General features: G+C 43.9%; 1 protein-coding gene across 1 annotated transcript in view; it reads left to right on the top strand.

Moving 5' to 3' along the window:
- Window positions 1-15127, top strand: part of GALNT10 (polypeptide N-acetylgalactosaminyltransferase 10) — an 84295-nt gene that overhangs the window by 60442 nt on the left and 8726 nt on the right. The window contains exons 5-10 of the mRNA XM_082063582.1: window positions 940-1125; window positions 1559-1742; window positions 2621-2738; window positions 11137-11244; window positions 13146-13367; window positions 14012-14128. Coding sequence (XP_081919708.1) covers window positions 940-1125; window positions 1559-1742; window positions 2621-2738; window positions 11137-11244; window positions 13146-13367; window positions 14012-14128 — 935 coding nt within the window. The remainder of the gene's footprint in view (window positions 1-939; window positions 1126-1558; window positions 1743-2620; window positions 2739-11136; window positions 11245-13145; window positions 13368-14011; window positions 14129-15127) is intronic.

Here is a 15127-nt window from a genome sequence, read left to right as displayed (position 1 = left end):
GCTGATGGCGGTGGATCACAGTGCGTTAATGAGCAGTCCCCGGCATGCTCTGAGTGGGGTTTGCTGTCAAGTAGGTCAAAACTTCAGATGCCTAAAGATCAACCTGCTAGGGATTAAGCCAGCGTCAGCTCTTTGCTTATTTTTAGGTTTTTCTTTGGTGTAAAGACAGCTTTGTGCCCCTCACTCTTTATATAGACCAAGCTTTCTACATCCGTATCTGAACAATCTATCCACTGTTTTGATCACTGCAGCTCTCCTGTTTGAATTCTTGTTAATCATGCTGACTACAAGTGTCTGTGCTAATTATTCAGATGTGGCTTCAGTCCATATTCAGTAGCACAAATATTTCAGTATTTAATTGCAAATATCTCCTCTGATAAGCATTTAACATAGGCATCCAAATGTACACAGTGGCTGTGTTGGCCTTGCCGGCTTGAAGCGATGTCTGCCGAGGCTTTTTGCTCTTTTTTATTTAGGTATGAGTGGATGGTCACATTATGTGGTTTGAAGAAAACAAACACAAACGCACTGAGCGCATTTTACTTCTGAAAGTAAATTGTGCCGTGTCTCTTCTGAGCGTCCCTGGTTTTCCACAAAAGTGTCCAAGAATCCCTGCCCTGATCAAGTTCTCCCATAGGTCTGCCAGCTGACTTTTGATTCCTTCTGCTCTTTCTCTGCTGTTTTCTTCCCTCCTCCGTCTTCTCCTAGTTCCTGCTTTTCTATTCTTTCTAAGGTTTTAGAACATCTTCAAAAGTCTTGGTTAAGCAGTTTATGTTTAAACCCTGGATATAAAATAAATTATTCTTGCTTCCTTTTTCCTGTTATTGCATTGTTAACTGTTCAGGACGTACTTCCAAAGCCATCTCCTTCTGGTAAAAAAGGAGCAGCGTTTTTAAGAAACCAGTTGTTACAGTGTTTAAATTTCTCATTTTCATACAGAACACCTGAAGAAACGCCTGGAAGATTATATGGCCCAGTTCCCAAACGTAAGAATCCTCCGAACCAAAAAGAGAGAAGGGCTGATAAGGACGCGGATGCTGGGGGCCTCTGTGGCCATAGGGGACGTCATCACCTTCTTGGATTCCCATTGCGAGGCCAATGTGAACTGGCTGCCTCCTCTGCTGGGTGAGTTCTGGTGCTGGACGTGGCTGAGGGCTGAACGGCTAAAGAGCTGCCAACAGGTGTTGGTGTTGAATTGGTTTTACTTGCACCTGCTGCTTTCCCCTCACGCTGTAAATGGACAAAAGGAAGATGAAATGTCTTAAAAGGGAAAACAAACAAAGACAGACCAAACCAAACAAACCAAATAAACAAACATGTGGCTGTGTCCTTCTATTCTGCTTCTGGTGATGGTCACTGTCGCGTGAGTGCCTGGTGTTTCTGCCTCAATAGTTTTAGCTTGAATTAATATAAATTGGAACATCTGCCTGAAAAGGAATGAATGGGAAGAATGAGTGTCGGTCTTAGACAACTTCATGTTTTGATGCTCTTTTCTGTAATTTCATGGTCAACGAAACCAGCAGGTTCAGGTTTTCTAACATGTTTCTCCAATCTTCAGATCGCATTGCCCGAAACCGCAAGACTATCGTTTGCCCTATGATTGATGTTATTGATCACGACCACTTTGGATATGAGACTCAGGCTGGAGACGCAATGCGAGGTGCATTTGACTGGGAGATGTATTACAAGCGGATCCCTATTCCTCCTGAGTTACAGAAACTTGATCCCAGTGATCCCTTTGAGTAAGTTACTGAAATGCAGCATGGTAAAGGCTGGCTAACAAAACACCCTGTTACAGGGTTGGTTTACATCTCAGTGTAGTAAAAGTCAGAAGCTGGTGTTAAGCTACTTGCTTTTTGGCAGTTTGCTTTGTTGGTTTAAAAGAAATGTGTCATGTAGTAGCTGTGAACACTCTCCTTTTCACTGCTATTTTTTGCCACCTTGATTCCCGCAGAAGTTAACATTTTATTTAAAACTGGTATGTAACACTTAATGTGGTCATTTATTACCAAGATCTTTCAGACATAACTTAGTATCCCTAATGCTCTGCTGAAAACAAGAAACCAATGGCAACTTATATGTCATTCCCAGGTGGGAGAAGAAGAAAACCTAGCAGAATAATTAGAGCAATTTTGATGATTGCAGTGCATTGCAGAAGTAAATCTGTGGTTGTTATGTTCTGCTGTTGCTGTGTTTGCCAACATTGAGACAGTTCTGCTGTCCTTTACTTCTGCCGTGCTCAAAAATAACCCAACAAAACACTTTTTGAGATCAAGCTCCATGACTTGATTGGACTACTGAGACAGAGCATCCCCTGTGCAGCGTATGGGTCCCTCTGGGAGAGGTTTCGTCCTGTCACCTAATGGTGACTCTTTTTTCCAGTTTGGAGGAGGGACATTGACTGCTTCTGAAGGGAGCCTAGTCTGGTCCTTCTCATTTGCAAGTGGGAAATTAGTAGATAATGCAAAACCAACTGTTCAATGCTCAACAGGGCTGCAAACACACTGGGAACACTGGGTGGTGAAAATATTTGTCAAATCTTGCTTTGTTTTTTAAATGTTTAGCTAGAGATCTGTATCTATGAATGTGTTTGTAATATGGAGTCTGGTTTTTCCTTAAGGTCTCCTGTAATGGCTGGAGGACTGTTTGCAGTCGATAGAAAGTGGTTCTGGGAGCTGGGAGGGTATGATGCAGGTCTGGAGATATGGGGAGGAGAGCAGTATGAAATATCCTTTAAGGTGAGCTATGTTCTCTGGAAATTACTTTTGTTTTGAAAACTAAAAATTGTTCCGAGGAACAGAATGTGAATGATCTATCTTGTCCTTGCTTTTGCGTGTGACTAAAGGTGAAAGAGCTGGGAGTAGTTTGATAGCACACCGAAGAAACAGTGATGATGTGACCAGTCATTTGTGAGGGTCAGTTTTGGAGCATGATTAGCTGGGGTGTCCCCTGATCTGTGGTCACAGCTTCAGATCCATACGCTCTTCCCAGCAAGGGTAAGTCAGCTCGTGTGCAGCTCTCTGACTGTCAGGCTGCTTAGTCCTCGCCCTGGTAAGATGATGAAATACTCTCCTGCTTGAAGGAAGGAGGATTCAGGCAGCTCAGTATTTGCTCAGTCGAGTATGTCAGTCCTGAGTTTGAGTTCCCAGAGATGAGAGTAACTTACTGTCTGCAGTCGATCCATCTGACTCCTGGCTGCAAGGAACTGAGACGATTAATTACCCTGTAAGAAATCCTCAACAATTGGAATAATAACGCTGTTGCTGGCAATGACTTCAGATCATTATCTGCCTGGCTTGGGGACAATTCTGTTACTCATTGCGCAAGCTGTTCAGTTGAGGGCTTTAAAATAAGAGTTAGCCAGCCGACCAGAAATGCATACTAATAGTCATGAGTCACTGTGACCTACAAAGATCACTGGTACCTGGGTTATCTTGGAATATGACAAACTGAAATCAGTTCTAGGAAACCCACTGGCATGTCCCAGACCCCACTGACAGTTGGTGGCTTGTCTTGTGTTCAGTGGTGGGAATCATTTCCATAGCCTGGAGCAAATTGAGTAAAGATTTCTACATTAAACTCTGTTTGGACCACCACACAGTTTCTCTTTCAGAGGTTGCATATTTAATGTTATAGGTGTTTGGATGCCACTGAACTAAGCCAGTTGACCTTAGCACAGGGTGAGAAGATGGTAGTGATGCTAATGTACTGCAGTTTAGCTTCAGCATCTGAAATTCCTCATGTCTCCCCTGATAAACCAGGTTATGGCTGATCTCTTACAAAACATTCCTAAATCTCAATGCCTCTATGCATGTAAAACTAGATTCAGCAAGCCATGTTACTGTACAGACGCACCATGTACTCCTGTACAGCAAACAGTGGAAGAAAAGATGTTGTTTTCAAGACAATGTATTTTTTCTTCCATTGTTTGCTCACCAACCCCCCCAAACAAACCACAAAACCAATACTAATCATGTCATATTGGAGGTCCCTTATCCTCTGTAATGGTGGCAGGAAGGGGTGGGGGGGGGGGGGGTCACCCTTTTTGGAGATGCCATTGTGATTAGAGCCATTTATTTTTGTGTTGCATGTAATGAAATGGTGTAACAACGTCATTCTTTGCAGGAGGGGCAGGGGCTGTGTTCAGCCTCTTTGCCTTGGCCCTTTTGGAAAGCGCTGATTTCCAAGAGCAATGACAGCGGCTGGGCAAGCCCTTTGTCTCTAATGCCACAGCAGACAGTCGCACTGCTTGATCTGCAGGAAATACGACGACTGCATTCAGCTGTTTGCTTATCCTCTCTGAAACACACTGTGGTTTATTTCAGTCCAGAGATGGTAATTTATGGAGGGATAAATTTGCTTTAATTAATCTCTGCAAAGACCCTTTTTTTCTTTCATTGTGCAACAGAAAAATGAAGTTTTGACTGAAAGAGGCTCAGTGTATTTTCAGAAATTAAGATAAATTGATACATTCATCTGTGGCTGATAGATTTAATAATTCTGCTGGAATTGCAAGAATAGAAGGTTTGTTCATAGAATTTATGAAGCTATGACATTTCCTGGCGAGCTTAGAGCTGCATTTTTACCTTTAGAAGCAAACTGAGATTTTTTGAAGTTAAAGGGGCACTGTCAAATAATTTAAAGTTCTGGTTTGAGATTTGGGGTAGCTGTTTTCACATTATTTATTATCTAATGGGAGTTCAGGTTTTAAGTGTGTCAAATGCACAGCCTGCCCTTGACAAGGGATCCCTTCCTGTGCCTGGGGGCTGTGGGTGCAGGTGCTCTTTGTGCTGCTGGTTTTGATCCATTCCATCAGATCTGGCCTCCTCAAGCCTCACCAGGAGCAGATTTTTTCTTTCATTTTTCTTTTTTCCTTAAGCACATTCTTTTTTTGGCCACATATGTGCTTTACAGTTTTTTCGCCTTTATTTTAAAATCCAGGGCTCTGTTGCTGAGAGACTGGGAATAAACAAGTTTATTTAGGAGCCTCTTGCCTTTCTGTTTTGAGATGGTACGTATTTCTGTCATCAGCTGGCTCTGCTTCCTTCTGTGAAGAAACTTCCAGGCGGAAGACAAGCCAACAGAGAAACCATCAGTGTTTAGCACCTCAGAAAACATTTAGCTGGAGGATCGAACTCTATTAATAGCCTTGCTCCTTGTATAAAAGATGTACACCAAACATCACTAGAAAACATAGCATGCTGGAGGGACAAAAAGTGTAGGTGAACTTTAAATTAGAAACAAACTTTCTAACCCAAACTACTGTTTCTGGGTCTTCTCAATCTCTTAAAACAGGAATTTCTAGACTAGAAATGGAGTCCATCTATCCCTTCCATATTGAAACAGAAAACACACTCTGCTTCTTTTTCTTACTTGTGTACACCCAGAATAGCTCAGCCTGTAACCAAGGACATCTACAGGTCAGGGATCTTCCTATTTCAGGTCATCATCCAACACAACGGGAAGGTTACGGGCTTGAGTCTGAGTCGCAGGTGTTATGCTTGTTCAAATGAGCCTCGCTGCTTCAGGAACCCTGTTTGCAGAACGCGCCAGGCAAACCGCGCTGTGAATCCACATGGTGTGAGAACCGTGGTGCAAGAACCGTTCTCCTCCCTCTCGGTGGGGGTGCTGACCTCGGAGTGCATTCCTGGGTTTTGGAGAAAGGGCCGACAAGCACACACAGCTGTTTGTGTGTGGCACTTGTTACCGTTCCGTTCTGCTGCCCCTAACTACAACCACTTCCATACCTCTTCTTTTCTACAGTTTTTCCTGTGTTTTTTATCTTTCTGCAATGATGAGAACAAAACTTAATACTTTACCCAAAGTGACAATGTGTCTTTTCTAACCACAACTTCATAGCTCTGATTTTCTGAATGCTCCTGCCTACTCCACAAATACCAACATTCTGCTGCCTCCATAACCACTTCATTTTCTTTGAGATTAATATATTTAATTTGGAGCATTACATAGGAAGCATTTAAACTGTTCCTTTCTGCAAATGCTACTTTATACAGCACTTATCTACGCTCAGTTTTATTTGCAATTATGGTGCCTCTTTTCCAGTATTTTTGTGGCTTCTGTTCTGTTTGGCTTATGTCATCTTCACTAAACTTCTTCAAGCCTCTCTTCCATAAATATATAGTCTCTGATTTTTTGGATATGGGGGAACAGAAGAGGAAAAATTATGTCTCTGACTTGTATAGGCATAAATATAGATGTACTCTGTACCTCAGATCTTGAGTGGTGTGGTTCTCAATCTTTTAATTGTATGTTGCACTTCAAGAGCAAAGAATGAGAATCTGGAGTGTCTCTCACTAGGTGATAGATCATTTCAGTTTTAGAAATGTTCGTCTTGTAATTTAGAGATTGTAACACCTTTATAAAATTCAAAGGGCTTGGTGCAAGCAAGCCATATTGACAGGTGCCCTGAAAAGAACAAGTAATGAGGGGAAAAGGGATGGGTAGTACTCATTGTCTTTACTCCTTGCTTCAGCAATAAGAAACATCCACTGCACTTATTCTGGTGATCGTAGATCACTGCATTATTCCAGATCCTTTTCCCAAAGTATCGACATGGGTTGCTTCTCCTGATTTCCATAGCTGAAAGCACGTTGCGTGTTTTCCTACAAACCCAAGTGCCCCGTAGCTTCTCTCCGCATATCTAACGCCTGCATCTCCCTTGCCCCACGTCGGCAGCAGATTTGATTCACGTTTTGCAGCGGCCTCCTGGCAGGTGCTCGGTTAGGGCGCAGCTGCCAAGGCTTCGCTTCTGACAGCAGTCACTGGAGTTAGTGCTGACGGGAGCCTCCGCTGCTCATTCCGGGCACATCCCCACACCACTTTCCAGCAGCTCACGTTTGCCCACACTGAAACAGGCCAGGCATTCTGCTGCTTTTTTTGTGGTTTGTGTTTTGGTTTGTTTATTTTGTTTCTAAGCCAGCACATGCTGCTTAATTCTCAGGCTCTCGGCTGCAGTACAGGGTGGCTTCTTCCTCCATCAGGTTCAGCCCATTGACTTGAATTTTTGGCCTCTGTTCACGCTGGTGTGCTTGGTTCAGGTTCTGGAGTAGCCTCCCACCAAGCAGCAGCAGGAAAGTGGAGCCTGAAATGTGATTTTTTTGGAAAGTGCTATCATTCCTCTGAAGTGCCCCAGACAGTAAGGAGGGGCTGTGCTGGTGTATGTTGTACGAGCGAAGGTGTTGTGCAAACACACAGATCCCAGTGCTTTTTGAGCTACTTTAATCTTTTATAGAGCAGTAAGTCCCAGCTGCAACAGCAGCTGATGCTTACAATACAAAGGATTATGATTTCCCTGAATTATTGGTTGTCCTTGCTTCTATCCTCTCACCTTGTTATGCAGAGAACCCCCTTAACTTCCCCACTGTGTCCTTCCCACCTTTCAGTGTGTGCTCAGACAACCAGCCAGCTTCTCTCCATTGGTCTAACCCACGGTCTTTATCTTTGTTGTGGCTTGCAGAACCAGCTTTCTTTTCAAGCCTTGACTCTTTCCTTTGTGTTGTTTGTCTTTTTCCCCTCTTGGGAAGCATGGGCTCGATAAGGTTGCAGTCTTTGGAAACCATAAACCTTGTACACCCAGATAATTTGTGTTCAGACACCAACCACAGTATTGTATTATGTGTTTGAGAGGAGAGGTTCAGCTGTCTTACGTGACATTGTTTTCTGAAATAGCGGAGAGGGAATTGGATCAGCATAACATTCCCATGTAGAGAATAGGTGACATATTATCTTGTGCTTTTCTAGCACACTGGCTGAGTCAAAGGCTCTGGAGTTGCTTTATGAACAGGGAGTTACAGGTCTCCAGGCCACTGAGAAGATGGAAGTAATATCACCAGTGGTGTTGTTTTACTTCTTTTTGCATATGGTTTTATTATTAGGATGAGATTATGGCCTTAGAAAAATCTCCCGCGGTATCACTTCAGTGTAGCCAAGATCTGTCAGCTGCTAGGTGCCTCGCTCAAAATGTAGATTGGTAAAATTGTGCCTGAGGAAGAAGAGAAATTTCCTGTTCTCTCCTAATGAGATCTGATTAGATCATTGTATAAAGCACCGCCTGCCTGACCAGCTTTAATTCTTGTTCTCACGGTGTTTTAGTAAACGGCTGATTGAAATTAAGTGCGTCAGGCTCAAGCTCTGATGTTTACTGTCATGTCAGGGAGATGAGGCACCGTCTCACCCTTCCGTAAAACAAGAAGAAAGCGGCTCTCCAGGCCTAAGGAGAACCCAGCAAGTGACAGCCGGTGTAATGTGAAGGCACGAGGTGCTGCCCTACGGAACAGCACCGGTTCAGCTGTTTGACAGCGCTGTATTTTTAGCAGCGTAAGTTCTGGCGTGTCATGCCTGCTAACTGTACCCTTGTTTAAAAACAACCAAATACTGCTCACTGAGTGGAAGCATTCTCTCAGCTAGCTGGCACACAGCTATTTTGGGTTTGCTTCACTTGCAGTTATTCTTTGACAGACCCTTGGATGTGATTCCCCTGACCTTTAACTTTCTAAAGCTTTTGTTGGCAGTGTTTTACCAATGCATGTCATGCACTTTCCCTCTCCCCCTTCTTCCAGTTTTATAGATAAGGACTGGTAATTGTCTTTATGGAGGTTGTAATGAGTTCTGTCACCACACAAAGCAGCTCACTAATAAAATAAATCAAAGCAGCAATGAATGAAAGGAAAGCATGCTTTTAAAATTAGATTTGTACTGCAAGTGCCACACTGTCACTTGCAGCATGAGACAATATTAAAAAGGCACTGAGTTGGCAAAGTACCTTGAAAGGGTCACTGAGCTCTGCTAGCAGGGATTAGGAAGCTTTCCCTTGCCTCCACACAGCACTGGTAATTGAAGCATCGTTTGGGAGTAAATATTTAAAGCATGATTAGGAATAGAGCCTGCAAAGCTGATCTTAGATTTTTACTTGTTCAGTAAGTCAGTTAAGTAGCTTTTCTTATCATATCATTACATGAGTTTCTGTAACATCTCCTGTGCCTGGAGTCTTGTACCAGCTTGGAGCTCTTGTCCCAGCGTATCATCTCTCTGGGCTCCCACACCCCCATGCTGTGCTGTCCCCATTGCCGCCCCGCGAGCTCCGCAGTGCCGGGGCAGCGCTGTCCTCCTTTCTCGGGTCATTTAGGAAAGTTGTGTTTTCAGAAGAGACATGTTCCCGGAGGCCTGTTCGAAAGCCTTTCCTTAGGCATAGGGCAGGTGAGGCATCCTGTGGGTGGGCAGCAAAAACCTGCTGTTTTCATTCAGGCTTGTGTTGCACTAAAACGCAGCTGCTTGTGGACAGACGGGGCATAGGTGCTGCAGGGTCAGAATTTGGCTTGTTGAGCGTGTGTGCCCCAGCAACTGAGCTCTCAGCTTCTTCAGCTCTTCCTACAGTTTTTTGTAGTTCCAAGAACTGTTGCAGCTCTCACAGCCTTGCACAAACCGTTTGTGTCATAGAAACACAAAACATCCCCAACTTCTTGTTTTCTCAGCCTACCTGTTAATTTCCTAGCAGAGAAATCATTCTGTGGCCCTCTGCAGCAAAAAGCACAGCAGCTACGGAATAAGCAGCATTTCTAATTCCACTAGAAACATCACAAGCTGAGTGCTAGTTTCTTCTTTCATCTTCATGTCTTCTGTACCAGCCTCTCAAGACACAGCTGGGACAAAAAGATTGAAATTCTGTGGAAGGAGTGTTTGTCAACTTTCTTCTTGTCTCTCTCACCATAAGGACATGTAATTAAGGACCTTGAACTGTAGAAGTTGCCTGTGAAAAATATTCCTCTAACTGAGAGCAACTAACCTCCATTAAGTTATACGCAGTCAGCAAATGACTGTAATTGTAAGGGCCAGTAGACAGAGCTGAAACTCCAGAGGACTTTCATGTCAGAGCTAATAATTATGCAGCAGCCTTGGCCAAATATTTCTATTCCGAGCTAAGTATTTAATATTGTCGCTGTAGAATATTAATGGAATTGCCCGCTATGTGTGAAGCTGTTGACTAAGCTAATTGTACAGTGAACTGCGGTGGCTCAAATTAGCCACAGTGAATGGAGAGATCAAGACCACTGCAGCAGGCAGGAGCGCCAGCGGAGCTGCTTAAATACTGCTGCCTTTGGGGCGTTAACGTCAGATCTAGGGACAAAATGAAGGGCAAGACAGTGTCGTGCTTAGAGAGCTCAGAAAGTCATTTGTCTTGCATGCTGAAGGATACTTCTGTAAGTATTGATTAGATATATCTGGGAAGCACATATGAATCTATTTCTTAAACCTAATGAAGTAGATTGGCTGGTTTGGAAAACGTCTCCTTTGGTTTCACTTGGACAAAACTATTACATCCATGCTATAAATAAAGGATAAAAGAAAGTTGTGGCAGAGTGTTGGCACAAAGTGAAATCTTTCCAGATGGGGAAAGAAACGTCTGGTCCTCATCTCGACATGAACCAAGGCTTGAGGTAGTCTTCTTCAACCAGCAGTGTGTTCCAGTGACTTTCTGAGGGCTTTTTTAGAGCTAATTATGCTGCCACCAGGCAGGGATTTCTACTGAAGTTGTAAGGCTGCAAAAGCGATGAGTGCTTGTCAGCAATGAAAGTACATGAGAGCGGTGATAACCGCGGGGAAAAAGTAGCAGTTTCTTCTGGTTTCTGGCACTTGAACAGGCTCCTGAGTTCCCTGGAGTGTTTTGTGTCACAGATGACCAGTGCTACAGAGATGCGTTCCCTTTTACAGCAACATTACACAACCTACACCCAGGTCTTTTATGGCAGTGCAGTTTAACTATTGAGGTTACTATTGCTGTAGTAACATATATCAATTTAAAATGTGTCATGTGCTGTTCTCTGGGTGCTTGGATGGGTTTTTTTCCTGTTCTTTTCTCTAAAGAAGGCAAAATTGAACTGTTTAGCCATTGGTCTTGATAACACTGGTGCTAAATCAAGGCTTGCTGCATGGCTTGAAGTGGAGAGTTATAGGATTTGAGACTAAGGCAAGGAGGGGAGGGTGTTACAGAGAGAGTGTACTTTAAAGTAAAAGATCTGGTTTAAACTTTTTCATGACTTGAAAGTCTTTCTTTTCTTTTTTCTTCTTCATTTTTCTCCACATAACCAAGAGTGAACCTGTATCTCTGCTGTTGCACAGGTATGGATGTGTGGAGGTCGCATGGAGGACATCCCGTGCTCTAGAGTTGGTCATATCTACAGAAAATATGTTCCATACAAGGTTCCAACAGGAGTCAGCCTGGCAAGAGTAAGTGGCAATGACATTCCACACGACAGACGTCTGACTGCAACGTGACCATGCTGTTGTCTCCTCTCACCCCACAATGGGAGGCAAATGTAGGCTTTGTAGTCAATAAATTGTACTTGTGCAGTGCTCACATGTGCAGTTTTGCGGTGGTGGATGTGTAGCACAAAGTGAAGAGAGCCCAGGGGAGCTGCGGACTCACGCAAACAGCTGCCGTGCTCCAGACATCAGCCATTCTCGGTGCTGGGAAGGGGCTTTGTGATCAGGCGCTGGCTATGGAATCACCAATAAAAACAAGATATGGCTTTATTTGTCCAATACTCCAGTCATTTTATGGCTGTGCTGTCCAAGAGCAGCAGGCTTTGGCATGGTGATTGTGTTTTGGTGATTGAAAGACCTCTCAGCTTCAAGCATCACAGACCACCGAATGAGTGAGCTGTAATTTTCCACAATGTAATGTTCTGTGCCATCTTATTTCTCAATCTAGTGCAGCTGAAAGAGGAAAGAGCTTTTGCCTTTCATGCACTAGCTTTCTCCAGTTAATTTCTAAACTGAGAAGGGATTGCATTGCCCTCTGGTGGGAGAAAAAAAAATCATAAGAGTAGGAAGGCTGCAAAACTGAAAAAACCAAAACAAAACACAAAAAGTACCCTGCTGTTCTGCAGCCTTATGGCTTGCACAGTGTTAAGATGTTTCCTGGTTCAGTAGCATCACCCTAGTCATAGATTTGGATTTATTACTCAGCCAAACAATGACCTGTCAGAGCGATAGAGTGCTCTCCTATCTATGCCGTTGCTTCAGGAAGGAGCTTTATTTCTTGTGATTCGGTATTTGGCTCTCACGCACTCCCACAGTGCTGGAAGGAGATGGTGAACAGGTGTAGGGAAGGCTGTTACTTGGCATCTAAGATAGTGCAGCACCTTGAGATGAACACCTGCTCTCATCGTGTGCCAATTGCATTTGAAGCAGGGTCAGCACCCTGCTCATTCTTAACGTCGTCATTGGTTTTGGTAGTAAATGACCCCTGCTGGACTGACCATCTCTGTGCAACGTGGGCTGTGCTGTTGAGTCACTGCAGTGGTGACTGCATGAGACAACACATTACTGTGTGACACCAAGAATGTACCTGAAGTTACCAGAGAACAGTCCAAGGTCTGACGGTCTCTGGAGTGTGTTGGGACAGGCGGTGGGCCGGGTGTCTCCAGAGCGGGCTGTTCTTTGCTGTCTTGGAATTGCACAGTGGATTAAGCTTTACAGTGATAGGTAAAATATACTGCTGCCATGAAGGAAACCCTTTGCTTCTATTCTGAAAGGTCGTCACCTGAAAGTTCTGTATTGCTGTGGTATCTGAGAGTTTCTTTTGAACAGCTTTTTTTAGCCAAAAAGAATAGAAAAATAGTGGCAAGAAAGCATATTGTAAGCTGAAGCTTTCCAGAGGGAGTACTGCAGATCCCATTCCTAGATGGGTATAAAAGATGCAATAAGAAGGATTTAAGAAAGCGCCTTTTTGTCAGGGACCTTTCAATGTCCAGTGGTATTTACCGGTATCATTTTCTGACTAGCTTCTTTGCAGAAGAGAAAAAAAGGGGGGGGGGAGGTTGGAACCGCACAACAACTTTTGATTAATGTTGTTTTTCTTAGCCACAAGGAGCTAGATATAATGGCCAAGTGCCAGGATTCTGTTTTGACCTCAACTGAAAATATCTTTCTAAAAGTCCCTTGGAACTGGAGAATAATAAAAATAATCTTTGTGCTAAAGCTGGAGAGAAAGAGTGGATGTGAATGAAAATCCGTTCTGAGCAAAAACATGAGAGCTGTTCTGCATGCTAATGTCGGTAGTTTGTGCAGAGGGTTCTGACGTGATTTTTCTGGCACGTTCTCACATGCCGCTATTACCCACACAGAACTTGAAGCGTGTGGCCGAGGTGTGGATGGATGAGTACGCAGAGTACATCTACCAGCGCAGACCGGAGTACCGGCATCTTTCTGCAGGGGACGTCGCGGCTCAGAAGGAGCTTCGCAACAACCTCAACTGCAAGAGCTTCAAGTGGTTCATGAACGAGGTCGCCTGGGACTTGCCGAAGTTTTACCCACCAGTGGAGCCTCCGGCAGCTGCCTGGGGAGAGGCAAGTGTGTGCTCGAAATCTGCAGTGAGCAAACAGGCTGCGGTTTGGCTTTTTAAAGTTGCCTGAGCCATGTGCTCCACCACTGGTTTGCTGTAAGGTGGGCAAACAGAGTTTAAAGATCCTGTTTGCTATGTTTCAGAACACCTCTACCATTATATTGGCCTGATAAAAGGCAGCCACTAGGCAGATGTAGTGAATTTAATAGAAGGCAGAACATGCCAGCAGGGAGGACTAGGGAGAGGTGGCAGCTGAGCAGTAGTAGAAATCTTGTCTTTCCAAAGGGCTACACAACTGTGGTGAGCTATTCTGCTCCTTAGCTTTTCCATACAAAAGCCAGGAAAACCAACCCTGGTTTTGAAGTCAGCTGTGTTCTGGGAGAAGAATCGCCCTGGGGCGAAGCCGTGGATTGTTAGACACTACAACGTAGTGGGCTATGGGTTTTTCTGTGTCCTGGGGGCTGTTGTACAGCTGGTGATGGTTCCCATGCTCTTTCTTGGCTGTTGTCTACCAGCTGAGATGCATAGTTTAGTGAGGAATCATAAAATTGTTTTCAAATGAGTAGTGCCACTACTTGAGGCAGCTTAAGCCTTCTTTTCTATCGCTTGGTAATAGTAGGAGATTCAGCGACTAATTTACTATTTCAGATACGCAATGTAGGAACTGGACTGTGTGTGGATACTAAGCATGGTGCCCTGGGATCCCCACTGAGGCTGGAAAACTGCGTGAAGGACAGAGGAGAGGCAGCATGGAACAACGTGCAGGTAACTGTCCCTCGGTAGATTATTGGCCCCTGAATAAATCCGCAGAGGAAGAAGTTATAAGCACAACTGTTTGAGAAGGAAGGCTGCTGCACAACTCTGGCAGGTGAACAGAAGGTGCTGTGCACTCCAAGGCTCGTGTGCTAATTATATTTGATGGGCTTGTAGCAGGATGTGGCTTTTGCTCGTAACGAGGTCTGGAGCCTGGCAGACTTGGTGCTGAGCTTTTACCTCCGCTTTGAAGTTCTCAGAGCAACAAAAGAAAGCGGAAGAAAACAATGTGCCAAAATAATAAAAGAAACCAGAAACAAGGCAGCTGTAATATGTAACAAAGTGAATATTAACTTCAAAGGTTGTGCTGAAAGAAGTGATGGAGGAACATCATGCATATTAATGAACCTGCAGGAGCATTCAATAACCATTTACTATCATCCCTGTGACAGGAGGCAAATGCATTATAAACACCCAACTATTGCTGGAGAGAGATGAAACTGGCCAGGCTATAAATTCACCCTCTCAACATATAAGGTGCCAGAAATGACAGCTTTATTGTAACAGAAGGGAGGGAAATATTAGTTTGTCTAAACTGTAGCAGCTGAGCTGAGAAAAGATCAAGAAAACAATGCCTCTATTACAGAGCCATGCATAACTCTTCAGGGGAATGGCTTCAGTGGTAGGAGACAGAAGGCTGTTGCATATCAATTTTGATGCATGAAAACTAGAAACAAAACCAATTTACTCAGGCACAGTCCAAAACTAAGCCTTTGTTGCTTCAGGAGGATCTTAAGCAATTAGTGTTGGCTTATGTTTAGGAGGAGAATGTGTTTTGAACTTCTATGTAGCATTGAGCCTAAACAATTGCAATAATTTCTCTCGCAAGAGAGGTTTAGAAGAGAGACGGGAACAAAGTAGCTTCTTTGTGCAAAAGTTTTTGGCCATGCTGCTTCAAATAGTAGCACCCTGCTCGTTACTGGTCTTCCTTACTGTTCCATGAGATCTCTC

This window comes from Streptopelia decaocto, assembly GCF_964273445.1.
Source record: "Streptopelia decaocto genome assembly, chromosome: 12".
NCBI lineage: Eukaryota > Metazoa > Chordata > Aves > Columbiformes > Columbidae > Streptopelia > Streptopelia decaocto.
Note: the sequence above shows the minus strand (reverse complement) of the source record. Positions and strands in the feature narration are given on the sequence as shown.